At 33.9% G+C, this 23,017-nt stretch overlaps 2 protein-coding genes across 2 annotated transcripts in view; both read left to right on the forward strand.

Moving 5' to 3' along the window:
- The window catches only part of LOC130624095 (nucleoporin 88-like), a 35,409-nt gene extending 23,082 nt beyond the window's left edge, over nucleotides 1-12,327 (forward strand). Inside the window, exons 9-16 of the mRNA XM_057439664.1 lie at nucleotides 1,503-1,610; nucleotides 1,865-1,903; nucleotides 2,225-2,329; nucleotides 3,356-3,481; nucleotides 6,701-6,844; nucleotides 8,137-8,263; nucleotides 9,055-9,188; nucleotides 12,026-12,327. Coding sequence (XP_057295647.1) covers nucleotides 1,503-1,610; nucleotides 1,865-1,903; nucleotides 2,225-2,329; nucleotides 3,356-3,481; nucleotides 6,701-6,844; nucleotides 8,137-8,263; nucleotides 9,055-9,188; nucleotides 12,026-12,089 — 847 coding nt within the window. The 3' untranslated portion in view covers nucleotides 12,090-12,327. The remainder of the gene's footprint in view (nucleotides 1-1,502; nucleotides 1,611-1,864; nucleotides 1,904-2,224; nucleotides 2,330-3,355; nucleotides 3,482-6,700; nucleotides 6,845-8,136; nucleotides 8,264-9,054; nucleotides 9,189-12,025) is intronic.
- A 740-nt stretch (nucleotides 12,328-13,067) lies between these two features.
- On the forward strand, nucleotides 13,068-22,101 carry LOC130623581 (uncharacterized). The gene is made up of 2 exons (XM_057439082.1): nucleotides 13,068-13,774; nucleotides 20,438-22,101. Exons 1-2 carry the CDS (start codon nucleotides 13,214-13,216, stop codon nucleotides 20,987-20,989), a joined length of 1,113 nt encoding a protein of 370 aa, XP_057295065.1. The 5' UTR covers nucleotides 13,068-13,213; the 3' UTR covers nucleotides 20,990-22,101.
- Nucleotides 22,102-23,017: the final 916 nt, after the last annotated feature.

The following is a 23,017-nucleotide window of genomic DNA, read 5'->3' on the forward strand; positions in this document are numbered from 1 at the left end:
AAGATTAGCTTACATGTAAAAAGCAACATAAAACTGAAGCTAACATAAGGTAGCTACACCACCTAATAGCTGGTCACTTAAATATAAACTGGAGACTTAGCTAGGTATAAAGAACATGGCTACATATTTATAAATTCCTAGCTACCTAGCTAGTTGTTGTTGGTGTGGTTGATGCTAGCTAACAAACATGTCTCGCATCAATAATATCATCAAAACTTCAAAAAACATAAACAAACCTTACAGAAACCTTTCTATACTTCATTTATATACCATGCCCCTTTTTAAATGCTTTTGTAAAGATTTATTTTGAAGGCAAGGGAAGACAAATGCTTAAAAAGGACAGCCATCTTTTTTGCAAACACAATTTCCGTTACTTTACTTTACTTCCGTAACTTCATTTAACAAACCACACAAAACTCGCGGCTTTTCACGACAAAGAAGACATATTTTTTTCGGCAACATCAAAGGAAAATGACGATATCAACTTTGCCTGTCACAGACAGACGGACACACTTAGCGTATTATTATATAGACTAGTCGATAAGGCCCGTGGAAAAATCCACTTAGGCAGAAGGAAAATGGAAAAGTAGGTTGTTTTAGATTTTTTGCTGACGTCAGCAGTGAAATTACAAAAATATTTGGCGAAATTTAGTTTATTCGTTGCCTGTACTATGCAGATGTTAAAACGCTGACCAAGAAAATGTATATGATCATATCTTTTTGATAAGCAGTTAATGAGACATAAGGGTTTTAACATTTTGCTGATGTCAGCAATGGCCAGTCAAACCCCCCAAATTTTTTTTTTAGAAATTTGTATACCTGCTGCCTTCATTGTATAGGTCTTGAAACGCTTATCAAGAAAATGTATAGGATCGCGTATTTTTGACAAACGGTTGCAGAGATATTAGGATTTGAAGGCTTTTCGATGACGTCATCAACCCGCCCATTCCGAAACGGATTCGGGGACTCAGGTTTGGGAAAATTACCCAAATTGGTCCTAGTTGGTCCCTAGTTACCCACGCGGTGAAAAATCATTGACGTCACCACCTCGTTTCCAAGTTATTTGGCCTCAAAGTTTTAGGTGCACTGTAATGGCTTTATTAATTTAATATAGGATATTGACGTTAAAGTAGTGTTATTTTCGTCGCGTCGTAACGTCAGAAAATTTAACATATTAGACATGCATTTTTCGGCAACATCAAAGGAAAATGAAGACATCCACTTTGCCTGTCACAGACACACAGACAGACACACCTAGCGTATTATTATAGAGATTGTTCACACATTCGAACGTACAATTGTCTAGCTGGTAAACAGGTCGGCTTGTATAATAAATTCTTTATTTTGGAAACATTTTTTCCTATTTGGGTGGTTTATGCTTCTCATACCAGAGTAAATGTTATCCAGTTGGGCCCAAGTGCACTCTGGCAGTCTGTTATTCAAGGTCTTCAATACTTAAATGCGGTGAAGGCTATATGCTATAGTTAGGTATTTTTTTGTAGTCCTACTGGTTCAATATATGGCTGTGCGATAGTCTACAATGATTTGAAAGTCCCATGTATAGTCTGTTTGATGACTTCAGGAGAATTCCTCTACATTTCTTTGGCAAGGTAAGTTGACAAAGGTTTTCCTAAAAGCTTTAACCTTTTTAACTGTTTTATGACTGAAAGTCTGAAATATTTCAAGATTGAGGTGGATGTCAATGACAGAAAAATTCACCTGTTTCGATTGAAGAGAATTAGTTTTTAATTTTTGTCTTAATTTTTATTGACTGTAGAGAAACTTTTGGTCTATGCACTGGTTTCTTACACTATCTCAATTCCATTAATTAAAAATAAACTTGTGATGCTTTATGATTTTTCAGCAGTCCAATACATAAAGACGAAGATGAAAGTACACAAACGTGAGTCAGATGTTGTTATGCATAAAACACTCCACACCCAACCTCCCTCATTGGATTTCTTTTAATTCAAAGGCGCTCTTTTTGCAGCAAATTACCCTACCTGTGCTACACATATGCTGAGTTGATTTGGGTAGGATAGGACCTGTAATGTTGCGACTTCAAGGAACCAAAACATGTTCATCTTTCATTCATCTTTGTTAAGTTATGTATAACACAAGCGTACACAGTAAACTAAAATTATGTTTCTCATAAAAATATTGCGTTATGTGGCATACCAAGAACAAAGGTATTTCAATTCTTAATATGCAATCTTGTCTTTAGAACTGGTATCTATACATCCCCCATAAGAAGTTTACATTATGCAGGAAATTTCGACACGCATATCAGACAAATACTGTCCAAAGATTCTATAGTACCTCGAATCAGGTGAACCTAGATATTCTTGTCTGTTTTAGTTTTATCTTCTAATTGAAATTTCCAGATAAGGAACACGTCGATCAATGTGTGGAACATATACCGTCATATGTAAGGCATTTCTTTTTCTGTCAAATTATGCAAAACCTTTAAGAGGAACTTTTAACTTGCCACAAGAAATGTAAAAATTCGTTGTTTTTCTTGAAAAAGGTTTGTAAGTATGAATATTTTTAAGGAATACATTACAAATAAGGTAGTCAAATACGACAACATAAGGCTTCTGACACTAGGAAGATTTTTTGTACCTTTCCCTTCAGTGACATGATGTCACGAAAGTGTTAGTATTAAACTGTACTGTGTATTACACAGTCTCTTCTATCTTTTTACTAATAAATAACGTAATTTTAAAATTCAGATTACACAAAGTAGGAGAACTCGTGAGAGGTCATGTGTTTTTTCGTAGTTGGCTGCAGATCTCAAAAGTACGTCATTGTTAGCCACAAACTGTCAATTGCTGGGTAGCAGACGGTATTGGCTTACTTACGTGTGTACGACGTTTACAAAAGCATGAGTACTTCCTTGATTATTCCATACACTTAAAATGTCTTTTATTCCCATAGCAATAGTTTATTTATTAAAGCTTAATTTTTAAAACGCGAAACAAACAACGCTAACAATTTTAAACGATTTTGCTTCACAAAGATAAAGATGTGTTTACATTCAAAGCTACTTTATATAACTTAAAATTCGCTAACCATTTTCTTATTTTTTTATTTTTCTAAACAATAGGCCTATTACTTTTAACCTGGAATTTCAGTCTGATATTCTTTAAGCTGCATTCTTAAAAATTTGTAAGAGGATTAAGCATTAATTAAACCACTTTTTGTAACTAGTCCCCTTAATTTGATTTTCCGTATGATTGACATTTTAATTTTTAAAATTTGAATAAAAAATGGTGTAAAGTTCAGGAACTAACTTGGGAATTGTTTTATAAAACAAATCCTGAATAGTAATCAAATAGTTCAATTAACTTTTTAGGTGTGGTGGAAGTGAAGACTCTGTACCCATTGACGCTTACTACAGGTTACTTACAAAAACCACAAAAATACTTCGTGAAGAATACATACAGAAGCTATTGCTAGCTAAAATTCAATTAGAGAATAGGTAGGAGATCCACTGTAATGATATAGGTCAGTGTTTTCCTCATCCGTTGTAAAACGATAGTATATGTTTTCTCTTCTGCTGCATGGTATGTACATCTATCTTATTGCTGCCTTCTACAACAGGATAAAAAAAACAGATTTAGTAGTATATCCGTTTCTCTTTTGTTCTCTCAAGCTTGACGTCACTTACAAAATTTTATTGCACTGAGCCAGTTACAAGTACGGAGGGCTTGGGATAACCTGGTCCCCAGGGCATCTTGCATTTTTTCGAACATCCGGGACAATAAACGAACATGTCCCTGGCACCGGCCCTTCAGCTCTGTACTGTGACTGGACGGAGTGACATCTCTAATTTATTTGTTAACGCGGCGAGTTCGAATAAATTGCTCTCCCCCGCGGTGGTTATAGTTAAAAATATAACATGGCCGCGAGTTTAGAGACTTGGATTCGATGTTGGACTTTATATTTTGTATAGCTACTTAGTGTAAAAATTTAAAAGTGACTGTTGAGCAATTTATATCATACACATATTGATCTGAGATAACGTAACTAAATGGTGCCACTTATTTAACCCTAATTTATGCTAGGACTTTGTGGAGTTTTATGGGGCAGGTAAAATCAATCTTTTTTTAAAAAAGCTTCAAAACGGGCAGTTGATTTTTGACTTTAGTGACTTACACGGAATTCGAGCTAATGGCGGTGAATAAATTTATGAGCACTTAGGACAAAAACAAAAATCTAAAACATTAATACCACAAATGACTTTCAAAGTTCCCTACGTGTATTTAATATCCATCATTTATTTGATGTAAGCACCACACCATCAATTTTCTGGTGAAATAAACTTTAAACTTTGATTTCGCATAGAAACATTCTAACAAGATTATTGTACATTAAGCGAGTCAAAGCAACAACGAAGACTTTAAAATATTTTTACATGTGATAATTACCTTCTTAAAGCTAGTAACATAATTTTTTTAACAAATACAGCTCGTGTTTTTTTTTTGTTTCCTCCTCAAAATAAACTTTTGATTTACTGATATTTGATATATATTACAGACTGTGGCACATTTTTACCACCAAAAAGAGAAAGGGTTTTTTTAAAAAGAAAAAGAAAAAATAGCAAATTCATCATACCAAAAGTAATTGTCATAAACAGGTTGTCTATACAGTTGTGAAGTGCTTCTAATTTCTTGTGCTTGACCTTTCGAATGGTCTATTTATTACACACCTTTATTCAGAATGCGCGAGGATGGAGAGTAACAACCATGTCGGAGATCTTACTTGAACTGTTTTGTAGCCCCTTTAATATCTTGGGTTGCACAATGTGGGAAATTAGCCAGGCCTACCTCATGTTTGGAATTCCTTCAAGAAAAATACGAGAAATAAGTAGAAAGTCAGGATGGTTGGGGTATTGGGAATTGCCTTTTCAAGGTTGCTTTGTGTATTTACAAAATCGAGAATTTTCATGCGTGTAAACAAAGAATGTGTCGCAAAAGAGGTAAAATTGGGACCAGGCTAAAATTTCTTAAATATGTTTTTTTGTTTAAAATAACTGTTTTATTTGAATACATTTACATGAAATATGTAAGCACGTGTACTGAAAGAGACATTAACTAAAAGTGCCTATCAGAGTCAGTGGTATAAGAAAATTTCCTTTTGTTTAAAGCCATACTTTTCAATCAAAATAAAAGTCATATAGCTTAGATAAAAATTGAATTAACAACATTTTTCATTTGTTTTCAGACCGGCTCAATGTAATAAAATGAGTGAAAAAAAAAATTCTACTATTGTTATAGTTCCTCAGTTTCTGACTATTTTTGTCAGCACATCAAAAGTGAAAGAGATACATGTGAAAAAAATATTAGGAGCAATTCTCACATCTTACCGGTAACCAATGTCAGGTAGAAAAGTTGATCCGAAGTTTTGTTCAGCAGAAATATTAGTCACTTGCATAAAATTTTGTTATTTTATCCGAATAAATTTTAACAAAAGTTTTTTAAAAAAATAAAACCTTAAATTTTTTTCAATGCAAATGCACTATGTGAAAGTAAAATGGTTGATAAATAATTCTACATGGAAACAAAATTAACAAATTCTGCTTTCTAGTAACAATTTCTATTTAACACATGGACTGGAAATCTCCAAACTTTGTATCATCTTAATTTTGAAACATTATATTTATAATGCACTAAAAAAAGAAAAAATCGTTAAAAATTTGGCAAAAAATAAAGATATCGATAAGGCATGTACTTTATTAGGATGATCTGTTTTTTGTGACAACCCTGTACATACTTTCTCATTATGCTTACTCTTAGTTGTGGTTTAACACTTGCTTTCTCCATATTATAATCTTAGACAAGGTCAGTGTAGTTGACTATGACTAATTTCGCAGTAGGTTCAAAAGTATATCACACACACCGATAATACCTAGGAGAGAAATATTTGTGGGAAGAAATATTTGCGGACATATTTTTGCAATTAATCAACTCTTGTTATATTTTATTCAACTCTTGTTACATTTTATTCAACTCTTGTTACATTTTATTCTACTTTTGTGGAACTTACTATTGCTACTTGTTAAATATTGCAGTTTTGTAAAACTTTATTTGGGTCCAAAATGGTGAGTTTTGCAAAACATTCTTCCTGTAATAATTTTTCCTTCAAGATACCTAAACAATTTATCTTTAGAATTTTAGCTCAAAAAGGCTTTCAATAATTAGCGGCTGAAAATCACAGAACTAAAAATATCTATCCATCCTCAGTGTCAGCCAAGCTAATTTATGCCGCAACATTTTTTAAAATATCTGTTTTTATGACCAAACATAAAAATCACAGGATCAGTATGATACTGGCAAACTCTGACATTATCTGAATCAAAAACCTACTGTTCGTTTCTCTTGTTTTGGTTCGCTTTTACTGTTTTTTAGTCGCCAGAAACCCTAGTTTATTCTTCACGTCACGTCACCTTTTGCTTGCGTATCCCGGCCCAAAAAAACGGTAATCATGAAAAATCTTAAAACCGGGATTGCGAGTTGTAAAATATTCACGTGAACAGGCCTGTACCAGGCTTATGTTCGTATCGTAGTCGCGATGTCAGAAAAGATACACGATGCCCTTAGGACGAGGTTGGGTTTGAGACAAAAAAAAAAGAAAAGGAATTCAGGTGAAAGACAATGTGAACTTTGTTGAATGTATATGCTGTAAAATTTCTTACCAGATGTAAAATCCTGACAGCTAAGAAAGAACAACAGAAAGAGGAGGTTGAGATACTTCAAAATGATGTTGCGCTTAGTAGCAGCAGTGAAGAGCTTGGATCTAAGTTGGAAATGGTGCAAGAAAATACACTCTCTATAGGAAAAAGGTGGTTTATTATTTTATTTATTATTGTTTGTTAGTTGTCATCGTTGTCTTGGTTGTTGTCATTGTCATCTTGTCGCCGTCGTTGCGGTTGTCGTCATCTTTGTCGTTAATGTTGTTCCATTTCTCATTGCACTAGCTTAAAATACGTAGACTGCGTGCTTTAGAATTTGCTTTTCATTTATATATGATTTTTTTGCATCCGTAAGGCAAGCAAACCTAAAAGCTCAACCAGACAACGTTCCATTGTCAGTTTGTTTCAATATATATGATTTATGAATTCATCGATATAGATATTTAGATGGCATTTTGCAGACCAGATATAAAAAAGCAAATTCGTTTTCCTCCTCCCACTGCACAAGTGAAATTACCACTCTCGTTCTATCAAAAAATCATGTATTTAAGCTCGAAGGTGGATCCAAAATCCGTTAAATGCTAAAATGATTTGAATATCCTGTTGACGTCCTGATTTTTATGTCCACTTTACAAAGAATGCATTTGAAAGAGAATAGAGAGACGATTTTTTACATTTCGGCATGACTTTAAGAAGGTTCTGTTAGAAATATTATGGCGGGTTTCCAATGAAACGAACGTAGTCGAATCGATCGACGTTCACTGAATCTGCGAAAAAAAACTTTCTCACAAAAATTATTGAGATTGCAATTAAAAAGTTTTCTTTCTGTGGCAGTTTTGAATTTTTTGTTAGGATTTGTAGATTCAATTATCCAAGACACTAACCTTTCAGTGGCACTAACCTAATTGACTTGGTTAAACCCAATATGGTTATCAGTTCTAACCTTTTTTTCTTTTCTTTACACTCCATTTTTATTAAATATTTTTTTATATAAATCTAACCTCGACGAAAGGTCAAAACTGGTCGTAAGACGGTCATACACAATTTCCAAGTCTCTGACTAGTTTATTATCTATTTGTGTCAAATTACTTATTAACAAAATTAAACTTTGTGTTGTCGATAAGACCAAATGTAAGTGGAAACCGTTTTGGCGGTAATCGCTATCTATCAACGGTAATCGCTATCTATCAACGGCGATCGTTTCGACTAAATTTGTTTAAGTGGAAGCCCGCCTTTATTTATATCTACTCAAAGAAGACGTTAAAACTAAATATTCCCGCCTATTTCGAGCCAGTACGCCTGGCGGCAAATGATTTAGCCTGGAAACCATCTTCAAACAACTAGAGAAATAAAAGTACAAGAAAGGAAGCAATGAATATTTCAGTTAGGAGTGGAATCTTGTCCGTACTTTGTTATATTGTTGTAAATTTTATGTTTTATAGGGTAAACGAACTGTTTAGAAAAATGCTCTTTTTGTCGCCTGTCATCTCAAACGAAGAAAGTGTATGGAGTAAAGAGCTGACAGTTTTGCATGAAAAGTTGATTCATCAAAGAAGGTGCATAGAAACCGTAAGTTGAAGATAAAGTGTTTCACTGGATTTGAAACGTTTTTTGTTATTCGCTAGTACTGGTGGCATTAGTGCGTTATTCATTGTTATTTTCTTGTTATTCGTTTTTATTCTTTGTTACTCGTTGTTACTCGCTGGTTGTGTTGACTGTCGTAATCTTTCCTTGTTATTCGTTGTTACTCGCTGCTTGTGTTGACTGTCGTAATCTTTCTTTGTTACTCGTTGTTACTCGCTGGTTGTGTTGACTGTCGTAATCTTTCCTTGTTACTCGTTGTTACTCGCTGGTTGTGTTGACTGTCGTAATCTTTCCTTGTTATTCGTTGTTACTCGCTGCTTGTGTTGACTGTCGTAATCTTTCCTTGTTACTCGTTGTTACTCGCTGGTTGTGCTGACTGTCGTAATCTTTCCTTGTTACTCGTTGTTACTCGCTGGTTGTGCTGACTGTCGTAATCTTTCGTTGTTATTCGTTGTTACTCGCTGTTTGTGTTGACTGTCGTAATCTTTCCTTGTTATTCGTTGTTATTCGATGCTGGTGTTTGCTGCCGTTAACTTTCCATACTATTCGTTGTTTGTCGTGTTCGTTATTTATTAAGTACTCGCTCTTAGTAATATCTGTTTCAACTCCCTCTCTCTGGAAGCCTCAACGTTTGTGAGAATCAGTTGCTTTGTTTACAAAATTCGTCTTTATGTTCAAGTAATATTTAATTTCGTTGAATATGCCTCTTTGTGTATATCATTGTTTTCTGGTAAATTGATAAAAGAGAATTACATCTTTTCGCCTTTTAATTTCAGGTTAAACGAAAACACGAGAATATAATTCTACAAGAAATACCAGAAAGTAGTATAAATAAAAACGTTTCTGTGAATGACAAGACAGCTCTCTCAGCATCGCAAAACATTAAAGTTAGGGCTGTCTTGAAGGAACAGTAAGTAGACTTTTATTAGCGAGTGCAGGCACGAAAGAGTGCAAGTGCGGCTCGAAATTTATATTTTTTCTAAAAAAAAAAAAATTAAAATCAGGAAAAGCCTCAGAAATTTAGAAAAAATGAAGGAAATCCTTCTTTGAAGTTACATAAAATCTAACAACCCTTAGCCAGGACACATAGCATAATTTTTCCTATCAAGGGAAAATCGGTATAGTTGAAATGGAAAAATCACGCTCGCAAACAATTTCCTGCTGTCAGTATACTGACTTATTGATTGGCTACTTCTTTTTTTCACGTGATCATTATCGGGAACCTTTTTTTTTTGAGCGCGAATGGCCTCACTTGTCCGAACAAATACGAATAACTCTCGTACATTTTAGGAGGGTAAGGTATGACCAAGCTGGCTTTGTGCTCATTGTTAATTTTAATTCAGAATAGACGTTTCCCGAATTTCCTAATTATGCCAAACTCAATTAAAGAGGTCGATGCTATAAATGATTTCATATCCCTAAGTTCCTTAGCAAAAGGTAGAACAAATTACCTAATTTCGTAAATATTTCTGTTCGTTAAGTGCCTCAGTTCCTAGCTGAAAGTTACTGAAAAACCCTTCATATAGCCGAGCTTCATAAGAATAGCCTCGTTTTGAAAATAATTATTTTCTTTAAATCTAAATATAATCCAACCAGAATATTATATCGCCCTAAGAACTTCATATTTGTCATGATACTTTATTATTCTATCTGAATATCCTAATTTGAAGAACAGAACCATTATAAAATTTTGTATGACGTCATAATTATTATAATTTATGAAATTCGGGAAAGGTGTATTTGCTCTGGGAAATGATTTTATTTTGAAAATATTACCGCTTATTTGTCCAGTCATTGTCATTGAATAATATTTTTATGTCATGAACAAGCGAGTTATCTTTAGCTATTTATTAGTTGGGGAGATAATTAGATCGAAATCAATTAATCAGTCCACAACAATTAAAGTAATTACCTTTTTACAGGATCTGCTTTGTATAATTTATCGAAATATCTAGCTTCCATTCTAAGCAATTACACAAAGAGTTTTTAGGATTTATTGGAAACTTGCGGATCGAGAACGACGAGTGTATGGTATTATTTGGTGTTGATTTCACTGTACACAACTGTGCCGATAAAAGACACATTATACATCACGTGCTAAATAATGAGGAGTATAAGAACAAAACACGTATCCCTATAAACGAATGTCCTTGATCGAATTTGTGCTTACAAAAACATCGTATTTATTTGACACGATTTGGCTATGAGTGGCCCAACTTCCTCTGTAGTAGCTAAAATATATAAGCAGTCTCGTGAGACTACAGCTTTATCAACTGCAGATCACGATTCCAGGCTTTTGTGGATGACGTGTTCTTAATAATTAAAAAGCATATCTAGACACATTTCATGAACATATAATAATTACATAATTACATTACATCCAAATATTCAATTTATAATTAAATACAAGAAGAACGGTACGCTTTCTTTCTTGGACACTCTAGTGTTCATCAACAGTTGTAACTTACCAGTATCGGTATACCGCAAAGCAACTCATACTGATCAATTTCTCAACTAGACATCTCATCACCAAATGTGCTGCAAAGGAAGTGTAGTGTCCTACTGGACAAAGCAGGCAATGTAGTCAGTGGAGAAAATGACCGAAGGAAAGAGTTATTTCGTAGACACAACGCTTTACTTGCAAACAGTTACTTGAGACAAACCAAAAGTTGAAAGAAAAATCAGGAACAAAACTGATAAGAACGGTGACGGAAAGGATGCAGAAGTTGAACCAGTAGCTACAGTGTGTATACCAGAGACAAGTAACATACTTCGTTGATTATTAAGAGATCATAAAAAAAGTCAGTGTTTCAATCTAAAAACACGCTACGTGGTATACTGTCGCATCCGAAAAACAAAATATGTCTACACAGTCCATGTAAGGACTGTGATGCTGCATATGTCGATCAAACAAAACGAATGTTCAAACAACGTGTGCAAGAGCTGTACGCAACACAGATAGAGACAAAAAAGAGATTCCCGGCCATAGCTGGAAGAATGATCATATTATTGACTGGGACAATAAAGGATTCCCGGACTGCGAGACAGCTAGAAAAGTTAAAGAAACCATAAATAGTATAGACAGAAATGCTCATATCAATAGTATTTCCATTAACTTTTAAAAACTTCGGAAAGGGAATATTTAGAAAAACTGATTTCGATCCTCTAACATATAGATGCCTAGAATAAATTCGCTTGTTCATGATTGTCTTTGTTTTAATTGATGGATTTGAATGTTAGGGATTTGCTCTGACATATTCGTTTTTGTTTGAGCTTTCTTATGAGAGAAATTAAGTAGCTAGGTTAAACAAATTTACGATTGAGAGCGAAACAAGGTGGACATGCTATCCTATACACATTTTTCCTATTCCCAATTCCAAAAAAAAAAAGTTTTGAAAGCTATGTTTGGCAAATTACTAATTTTGTCGGTACTAGAATTACTAAACAATCAGCATCCACAAAAATTAATTTCCAAATTTCGCGAAAATTTAGTCGTCAGCAAAATTTCGCAAAATAAAGAATTTTGAAAATTCGCGGGAATTTTTTGTCACTTTCACGAAAATTAGTTCTCGCTTAGATTATTGGTAAGATGGCGAAAATTAAATACCGCGATATTTGGAATTTTTTTCCTCCTTCAAAAACTATTTCCACTATTTGCTTTTTTCCGATTTACTTAGAACTACATATAATATATTATAAAAGTTGTCTCCACTGTTTGCATTATATATGTTTTGTTTCCATTTTTAGAGGGAATATCATCTCGAAGTTAGTAGAAGATGTGCAATCGTTGAACGTTCAAATGGGAAGTTAACCCTGGTATTTATTGAATGTGTCGACGCCATATCGAGGTTACTTGACAATTTCGAACCCAAACTTCATGACAAGATGTAGGTTAGATGATAAACATTACATATCATAAAATTAGTTTAGATGAACATTCTGATAGAATGTAGTTTAAATGATTTAAATGAACAGTAAAAAAAGAACTGGTGACGACATTTGAAAGTGTATATAATAATTTTATTGAATAAAAATCTCGACTTTGTTAACAGTTTGCGTCAACTGTCCTATCCCGTCAAAACCCTTTTTTCATTGCTTATAAACCACAACTTTCTTTCCAGACCTCAAGGCCTCTATCTAGTTTTTTTTTTTATTATTTAATGTGGTAACTTTAACAAACAATTCTGGTGCACAGACAAGAATGATTTACAGACCTACGATTCGTTAATTATTTAATGCGGAACTCATACCGTCGGTTTGTCATAGGTTCACAGAGAGGCATGGAAACAACATTGTGCAACCCGTTAAGAAATTACGCTTCTGCTTTTTGTTTCTCTCAGCAGAAGTAATTTCCTGTTTGTTTGTTTTTGTTTTTGTTTTTTGTAAAAAAGCAATCAAAGTGTCTTCGTGAAATAAAAAACAGTCTCGTGAAACGTATAAAAGCTTTTTAAACATTTGACTTGTGTACCTTTGGTGCCAATTGTAGATTTAAGTAGTGACCGGCACTTAGAATGACCTTTTTGAGTACTTTACACTGCCACAATATCTTGCATGAAATAATTAATTATGGGGGTTAGCTTGTAATTTTGTGCAATTTTAAGCAGGATATTAAATTTTTGTTTTGATTTTTAAGTGCGTGGAAAGTAAGAGCGGTTTAAATAGTGTTTAAATAGAACGGACTTGTTTTTCTCAATAAAAAAAGAGCAAGGGGAAAAAAATCATAACACCGCAACATGTGTATGACATAATGGAGATAATAGTTTCTCTATATTAATTTGATTACATTAATTATCGACTGTTTTTTTGGTGTGTTTACATTGCTATCATGAGAACAAGAGTGATTCAACTCATTTTTTAACGGTTTGACAAAATAAACATTATCAGAAATAATAACAAGTAAACGTATTTTAATTGCTTGAGTAAATATTATTTAATATGCCAAAGAAGAAGAGATTTAGAAAAGTTGCGAAGCATAAAAAAGGAGAAGTTTTAGAAGTCGGACCGACAGACCCGGAAAATATGGAGAATCTTTCTGAAGGAAAGGTTATAAATTCGTCTGGTGAAAATAAAGTCAGTGAAGGTGAAACTTCAAAAAAAAAGTTCGGATTTTCACATAAAAGAAAAAGCCATCTAAATGGTACAGATGTTTCCCAAAAGAAGGGAACAGAGAGCAAGACACATGATGGCATTCAAAGATCAAATTCTTTAAGTTTACACAACGAATCTAAAAGTAAGATTCCTCTCCCAAGGTTTAGAACCCTCCAGCCAAAGAAAAAGAATTTATCAGCTTCGTGTAGCGCTTTTGAGACCACCAGTATGGTCTTAAATCCTGGCATGGATGACTGGAGGATGTCTGGATTGTTAAATACTGTTGAAAAATCAAATTCAATGCTTTCCTTGGGTAGTCCTGTTCGAGGAGTAGTCACTGAAAAGAAACCTGAAACACCTACTTCAAGTAACACAGAAAGTGTAGATACAGTTACTCGCCACTGTGAGGTATATATATCTATAGCTATGTATCAAATGTGTAGCTAGCTAGCTACAAAAGTTAAAAAAGTTTTTTTGCACATGCGCAGGCAATATTTGTAAGGAAAAAATATAACAACAGACCACAGTAAGCAAAGAAATCCATCAAGAAACGTTTGCTTAAAATATTAATGAATTTTGTTTAAAAAAGAGAAAAATATATAGCTAGCTATATAATTTTTGATATATTGAATTGATGAGCTGTTACACAATAATTTGACAAATATCTACTTTTTATCATCACGGCATTTTGCATAAAAGATGACAGCCATGCTTGTGGCCCTTAGAATAATTTTTTAAGGTTATGCACTAAAACTTCATTTAAACAAAACACCAAAGGAATACGTTTCAAGGAATTTTGCCTTTTTGATATGAGAGAAGACATTTGAAAATCTTTTAGAACTAGGGTGTATTTTCGGAAACTTGAACACTTCGAAAAACACTTTTAGAATGATTTTGACAGATTTGGAAACTATTTAAAAAGTGTGGTGGCTTGTGGGCTTCCTTAGATTGATAGATAGGTGTGCATATTTTACATGGCTGGCCCACAAATATTAAGGGATACACCCTGTCTATTAGTGGCGATGGCCTTGTGGTTATGGAGTTCGCTTTGCAATCGCAAGGTCCGTGGTCCAGTCCACAGCCGAGCATGTTTAGCAAGTGCCTTTACCACAGCTACGGGTCAACCCATGCCATGTGAGGGAAATTGGGTAGGTATTACCAGTGTACATTTCTGTACACGGACCATCATTGATAACAGTGTTTCCAACACTGAATTGGCTATATCCTGTATAAATATTCAGAATAATAATAATAATAATTATTATTTTTATTTTTATAAGAGGCCATCACTTAGATAGGGAGTCGTGGAGTATTTATTTACCATTTTGAGCTATGCAGGCCTATTATAGTTGCCATCTCCCCAATTTTCCTCACAAGGCTTAGGTTAACTCAGGCCTATGGTAACATTCACTCGCCCATATTGAATCAATGTCAAGGGGAATGGAACCCTGGTCTCCCGCGCAAAGTGCAACAGTTAAAACCACCATGGAGCTTTGGGATGTCTGAAACTTTTCATTTAAAGATTAGTAAAGTAAATAAAGTAAATTAAATATGTATTTGTCAATAGCAGGTTAAAAAAGTTACAAAGCCAGACTAGGTATAGAAAGTGGTTTATCAATACCTAAAAATTGTGGGAAGTGATCAGATATAGAGGTAATGAGGTTGCCAGATATTGTATTCATCTTAGAAGAATCGCAAAAAATATTGCCAATAATAGTACTGAAGAAATCAGTTACTCTGGTTGGCAGAATAATTTGAGGGAGTAGTGAGTGAGACAGCAAAATGTCAAAATCAATCCCTAAAAAATAAAAAACCATCACTAAAAAAAACTACTGGACACATTAAGAATTTTGTTAAGCTAGCTAGCCAGCTAGATATAATAGCCGAACTGTTTTTGGCTACTTTCACTTATCAGCCAGAGGTAGCTAGTTAGAAAACTTGTAACTCAAGCGCCTTTTCTCAACTGTCCACATGGCATTTCGAGAAAACTCGGGCGAGTTCGAGATAGTGCGGGCAATTTCGGAGGATATCTGCCAGTTTAATTCTAAATGGTGCCGAAATCACCCTTATATATGCAGGTGTTTGTTGCTTATTAAATCAAGGTGGCATTCAGCAATGCTGTTGTATATAATTACCTTTCTATACTTTCTATACATTAATACATTCATAGAGTTACTTCCTTTGTTGACTAACAGAGTCTTGTCAATTGAGCTAAAAGATAGGTTGTATGAGGCCTGTGTAAGAAGTGTTATGTTGTACAGTAGTGAGACATATGCAGTGAAGCAGGAAGATCTTGACCGTTTAGAAAGAAATGATATGAGAATGGTTATAGGTGGATGTGTAACGCCAGTCTGAGAGACAAAAAAAGTTCAGATGAGCTAAGAAGCAGGCCAAGTATCCATAGAACTAAAGATGTTATCCAGATAAGAAGGTTGAATTGGCTGGGGCACTTGGAAAGAATGGAGGAGGATAATTGGGTAAGAAAGTGTAGAGACTTGATAGTTTCTGGGGCAAAGCCCAGAGGCAGACAGAGAAAGACTTGGCAGGAGGTTATAAGACTTGATACAGAGGAAGTTGAGTAGAGGTCATTAATATATCCCGTCCAACCCATGCTAGCATGGGAAACGGACGTTAAGCCGAGAATGATGATGATGAATATAGCAATGGCAAAAAAATTGCAAACATGAAAAATATTATGAAATTATGAATAACGAAAAGTTATCTAGCAACAAAATTTCTTTATTTAATGTTCTTTTGTTTTCTTCTATTTTGTCTCAAAAAGAGGTTTAGTTGTAGGCTAAAAAGTACAAGCATTGAATATAGAAACAAAACTATGTTAATGTTCTGGACATGCTAAACTCTCTAGGAAGTAGACCTTAAAAAGCGAAACCCAGACAAGGTTTTAGTAATGAAGGGAAATAGTGAGATTTTTATGCATTAAGCTTTAAATGCCTTGTCAGCAGCTCAAAAAAATTGGATAATTTTTACTTTCAAGTTCATTTTTTATGTCAAAAATAGCACTAATTGTTAGAAATTGTATCTGCTTTTCAATTATTTTTTTGCATTTTAGGAAATATATCCAGTATTTTGGGTAATTAGTGTTATTTTTCCTAAGCAAGCTTGTGATTAGTCAAAGCATTATTAAACTTAAGGTGTCAAATTAAGCATTTTCTGTAACTTTGTCAAATGATTACAAAACTAATTTTCAAAACTAATTTAGCTTTATATATTGCTTTGACATTTTCCTGATTGTCAAAGTTTTAATTAGAACTAGGTAATAATTTAATTGCCTTATGGTCTCATTAACCTTTTTACTATTTTCAACATTAATTTTTAATAGAATCCAAAAACTAAAAATTAAATATATATAAGTTGTCATTTAAAATTTTACAATCATTTATATGCAATGTGTATTTATATTATTGTTTAGAAGCAGCTGTCAAAATTAATTTATAAATTCAAGAGTAAAGAGAAAACAAGACGTATGATATACGCAAACAACCTCGCGAATAAAGTTTACAAAAAGCTGTCTATCTAATTGGGATTTTTGTTACGAAGTTAAACACGACATATTTTACTATTCAGATACGCAATAATATTTGTTAGACACTTATTTTTTAAAATTGATTTGTGAGACCTTCCTGAACGGAAAATTCCTCGAACTTTTAATTTTCGATGGGTCCGTCTTGGGTGAACCGACTGACAGGAAGAAGAAAGACCACAAACCCACAAACCTCAAAATTTGCGAAATTCATTAATTTAGTTAATTCTGCCTACATTCACTTTTAAAAAGTTTGGTGGAAACACCTTTATTTACTAGTTAGTTAAACAAGTGTTTTGAACACTTGTCTTATCTTTTTAAAAAAGAAAAAAGAAAAAAAAAAGAAAAAATAGTTACCAAGATGAGATTCGAACACACGACGACTCCCGTGTCGGTGCTCAGAGAGGCAAAAATTTCCATTCTTGTAGGACACATTTGCGTTTTAATACAAGCTCACGAGCTTGTAACAAGCTCACGAGCTTGTAACAATGATTTTGTTAGATTTATTATTGTTAGAATTGTCTAATTGGCCAGGAGTTTACTTTTTGCAAACACATTAATCAATATTTTCCAATCCATGAAAATTCGGTTATCAGCAAAATGTCTGCCCTTGTAAACAAATATGGTAGGCTTACTACGATGGCCCCTATGGCTCACTTCTCTTCTTAATAAAAACACTTCTTTTCTATGATTCAAACAGTTCTCTTCTGTATTCTCACACTTCTCTTTTGCGTTTTGACACTTCTCTTCTGCACTTAACACTTCTCTGCATGTGGCCCCAAACTTTCTCTTCACAACTAAATTTAAAAATCTGGTCCGCAATTTCACACCTATGGTCTGTATATTTTTTTCACTCTTTGCAAGAAAAATACTTGGCTAACACGTGCTTAATTTACGAACAGCTTGTTGTAGCAGGTCCCCAAGCTTGTGCATGAATAAAATAAGATCACGAATCAATCCAGATCAGTAGCAAAGTAAATAGTTTGTTTTATCAATAAACACAATAAATAGCAAAATAAATGGCTGCCTATAGTCCAACATCGTGGCAAATCACATGCTTTTTCTTTATTATACTGGTGCTTTATAAGAGTATCAGACTAGGATTTTAGGTTAAAAACAATAGTTCTTTTGTTTAGAATAATATAAAAATATACGTTTGACGAAGTAAATCTTTTTAAACATTTTTTTACAAAACAACACGATTTAGTATATTTCGAAAAGGCAAAAATGCCTGGGGACGAGGGTTGTCATTTATTTAAAAACTTGAGTTATCAAAATCCAGCTCGATTAATATTCTGGACCAGAATTGGGTCTGGGAATTTTTTGAGTTCATAGAAGAGAAGTGCTTCTTCCTTTAGAAGAGAAGTGTTTCGGACGGAAGAGAAGATTTTGAAGGAAAGAAGAGAAGTGTTTTTATTAAGAAGAGAAGTGAGCCATAGCGGCCATCGTGGGTTACGTAGAGAGAGTGCGACACTTCTTAATTCGGCGGTCGTTTTTAGGAAAGAACTTTCGTAAAAAATACAGAAAGACTAACTTTCCAGTGGAAAAATTATATCTGATGTCAATGTTAAAGTACATAAGGATATCGTGGTTCGTGATTTCACGAATCGTTAATTCGAACCCTGGATATACAATCCAATCATTGGTCAAATCAATAACTGTATTAAATTATAAATGATTTTGATAAACAAAGACAGGGGCGGCGCCACAATTTCCAAAGTGGGGGAGGCATTTATCATTTTCCTTTGACGTCGCCGAGAAATTTATGTATGATTTGTTAATCGATCTGACGTTACGGCGATATTTCAATAACATTAATTTTGCGATGCACTCAAAATTTTGAGGCCAAATAACTTGGAAACGAGGTGGTGACGTCAGTCATATTTTACCGCCTGGGTAACTAGGGACCACCTGTAACCAAATTTGGCAAGTTTCCCAAACCTAGGTCCCCGAATCCGTTTCAGAATGGACAGGTTGATGATGCCAACAAAGAATGTTTAAACCCTAATATCTCTGCAATCGTTTGTCAAAATTACATGATCCTATACATTTTCTTGAACAGCGTTTCAAGATCTATACGTAAAAGGCAGCAGGTATACAAATTTCTAAAAATATTTTTTGTGTTTTGGCGCGTCTTTGCTGACGTTAGCAAAATTTTTAAACCTTTATATCTTCTTAACCGTTCGTCAATAGCACATCATACTATACATTTTTCTCGTTAGCCTTTTAAGCTCTGCACATTACAGAAAACAGATAAACAAATTTCGCCCACTTTTTTTGTTTATGCACTGCTAACGTCAGCAAAAAACCTAAAACAACCTATTTTTTCCATTCTTCTTCTGTCTAAGTGGATTTCTCCACGGCTTTATCAACTAGTCTCTTATAATATTATGAAGAGTGTGTCCGTCTTTCTTTTACAGGGTGTATAATATTCATTTTCCTTTCATTTTGCCCCAAAAATGCATGTCTCTTATGTTAATTGACAAATTAAACTTCGCGAAGTCAATAACACTAACATCAATATCTTAATTTAAATTAATGAAGCCATTACAGTACAGTGTAGTTTTAACTGAGGCCAAATAACGGGGTGGTGATGTCTGTTATTTTTCACCGCAAGATTATATAACTACGAACCACCTGAACGGACAGGTTGATAACCTCATCATGTAAACGTCAAGAATGAAGTCGGGTTAAGTTGATCAAGATTTACCGAGAATCTAAAAAAGTTATGAAATTATAACTTAAATCGTTGCAATTTTTTTTAATTTATTTTGATTGTTTCTAATAATTTTTCTCTGTGTTAGTGTGCTTAGAACCTTCAATAGTAAATATCTGTATTAATGCTCGACATACATTACGTCTATCTGCAAATTCCCACGGTTTCTTCCATGGGCTAAAGACTATTTATAACTAAACCTTTAAAGCCAAAAAAGGAAAATACACTAAGACAACAAAAAAACCTAAATTTTATTGTGATATTTCATAATCCTTTTTTAACCTGCCTAACCAGGCCAGCTCACTTAATGTAATCAAATCAAAAAAAACATCAGCTTGCTAAACCAAGTCAGCCCTGTTAGCTGGTCCAGCCTTGCTTATATGATCAGCAAATTAAAGACGTGTTAAAAAATGGCCCTGCTTGTTATAATGGTATATAAAAATTGGGGTGAATTTCGTGATGTTTTATTTCATTTTGTGGATTGCACTCTTACTAAAATTGTCAACAAATGTTAAGGCAGTCAAAGTAGCAAGCTCTTTACTTCGTTGTTTAAATAAAATTTATTAAACGTTAGCTTCTATGTCATAATCACGTTTTTGATAATAAGGGAACCAAAATAGGCCTTGCTTGGAATTCTAAATTTTAGAAACTAGCTTTGTGTTGCAAAAGAGGTCGGTTTTAAGAATAGCACAATGTAAAAATCGTCTGTGAAAAAGGTCTGTGTGCGGGAAGGCATCATGTTGGCCTTGTTTTTCTTTTTTTTTTTTTTTGCTTTAAAAAATTTACTTTACATAGTTCACTTTTTTTTTTTCAGGCAACTACGCCCATTCAAAGTGAGACAGGCAGTCCAAGCATGGAGCATATTGAGGTTGTGAGTATTTCCGATGCTCCTGCATCTCCTCCCACTGAAAAAACAACAAAAGATGAGGAAGATAATATAAGTGAGAAGTTTCTCGAGACAGACATTGACTTTGATATGCATATAGCACACGATACAACAATAAATGAAACAATCATAGAAGAAGGAGATGAAGATACTGATAAGCAAACGAAGGAAGAACCAAGTGAGCAACCATGCACAAACTCTGAATCGTCTGTAAGCACCAATAATTCACCCAAACATGCTGAATCAGTCAAAGTTGAATCGTTAGCAAATAATGGTGTGAACTGTGAAGCAAAAACTAATTCTATAGAAGTTGTTCATGAAGAGGAAATGGAGGTTTATGATTTAGACGATGAGCTTGTTGTTGTTATTCGCAATTTAGAAAATGTAGTCGAAGAAGATCATATTGATATGCCGAAAGAGGTGGAATCCAATGATTGGCTCATTTTAAATTTATCCCAAAAAGTTATGGAAACTTGCTAGTGTTTTTAAAAAATAGATTTTTAAAGGAGGTAGCGAATCGTTAGAGATATATATCTCGCCGCTATACTGTGCGCCACCTCAGTAGGTTTTCGTGTAAGCCACTAAAAGAACGGTCAATAACGTATTTCGCAATTCTTAGACTTCACTTTTAGGGAAGCATGCTGTCTTAGTGAAAGAAACTTTGAATTTTCATGTAAATCTCTTATAGATGTTGTCATTTGAAAGCTGATTTTGTTTGCTTTTTTTATTCACATCAGACTTTTAGTTTGTATCTACGTACTCTTCATTTTGTTAAATATGAATACTTAAAAGTCCCGCAAACACCATTTCACCTTCTGTAATTTATAATTTAGCGTGTAATTTTACACGCGAATTGTCTACGTTTGTAATAAATTTACAAATGCTTGAAAAGTTGGCATTTCCACGAATGCGTAAATTTAGCTGCTGAAAGTTGGATTTCATGTTAATTTTATATTTTTATATAGCGTAGCTTCGATGTGAAGATGGTCTGTAAATTCGTAACTACATAATATGAACTAAAATTAAACTTCTATATAATAAAAGAATCTTTATTTGTGAGCAATTCTAGTTACGCCTTATTTTTATTTTGACATTGCGATATAGCATGAAAGATATTAGCTTATAATTTGCTTATACTGTATGTGTATGCAAGTTGTGAACAAAGGAGTACGCGATAAAAAATATTTTTCATGATCGCAAGATCAAAACTTTTTAGTGGTGTTTAACCTTTTATGTTTGCATGTAAAAAGACGTTTGCTTTTTCGGCATTCGTGTGTTTTTTTAATTTCTATGATACACACCAATCAATACAACATTTTTAGTGTAATTTTTTTTCACAATGTGTATAGCTAGAATGTTAACTTGCTCGAACAACTTCGTCGTTTGTGTGTTTGTTGTTTTATTGCCTCTGGAGCATCCTTGGACTTAGACGGAAGCCCGAGGATTGCGGACTTAATGAGTTTTAGTGTATTTTGTGCCGCACAAAGCTGATATTTTTGTGTTTATTTTTTAACTGCATGCTTGAAACTTATATAATTATATTTAACTTTTTTTAACGAATGCGTTGTGTGGAAATAAAGAAGATAAATGGATTCATGCTTTTTTTTCGTTGTCGTGTTTTTTGAAGCAGTTGCTTAGTGATGGCAGCGGTCATTTTACCCAACATTAACACGACTTCAAAGATATTCAGGTTTAGGTTTTCCAAAATTGATTCTGAGAATCAAACTTTAGTTATATGTAATCTTTTAAAATTTTTAATTTCCGCCGCGTAAGGCGGAATCTTTAAAATCGCCTTGGAAGATAGGGAGATAGGGACCACCTAGAGCCTGGACGCGCGGTGTCCAGGATAAAGTATTTACCCTGGGCTTGGAAATTGTTCAATTTCTTAAAAGCTAATATAAATGCGTTATTTGATCTTTTAGCCAATAGGATCTCAGATTGTCAGAATTTGATATTCATGGCTTCCTGCGAGTTTTTTTCTCGAAGTTCTTCGAGTTCAAGGTCCCACAGGCCAAAGATTCTTGCCCAAAACAGTCGGTTACCGTTCGTCTTGATATGTTTGAAACTCCAAATCAATTTTTTGCAAAACAGGATGTTTGGTGGTTTGGTCGATGAGACTTCTCAGGTAAAAAAATGCTGTATCTTTTAAGCTAGCTAGTTTGTTACTTAGCTATGTTAAAGTGATTTACATATGTGATTCTCTAGAGTGTTTAAAGCTCTTATTTAAGCTAGGGATCAAACCCGTTACCTTTTTTTAAATATCAGGTGAGCAAGCGAATGACTTACAGTTTGGGAACCAAAACTGATGATTAATAGCCTAAAAGGTGCAGTAGTTTTCAGGAAAGTTTGACCGGTTTAAGCCACATTTGCATGTACATGTACGCATGTATTTGCAAATAAAGTTTCACATAAAGAACGTAAAATAAGTTTTGTCTTATATTTAACACGACCATCGTTAAAATGCAGTATCAGCAGCAGATCAGAATTACAAACTTTGACTGGCAAATC

The sequence above is a fragment of the Hydractinia symbiolongicarpus genome, chromosome 13 (genome assembly GCF_029227915.1).
Source record: "Hydractinia symbiolongicarpus strain clone_291-10 chromosome 13, HSymV2.1, whole genome shotgun sequence".
NCBI classification, from domain to species: domain Eukaryota; kingdom Metazoa; phylum Cnidaria; class Hydrozoa; order Anthoathecata; family Hydractiniidae; genus Hydractinia; species Hydractinia symbiolongicarpus.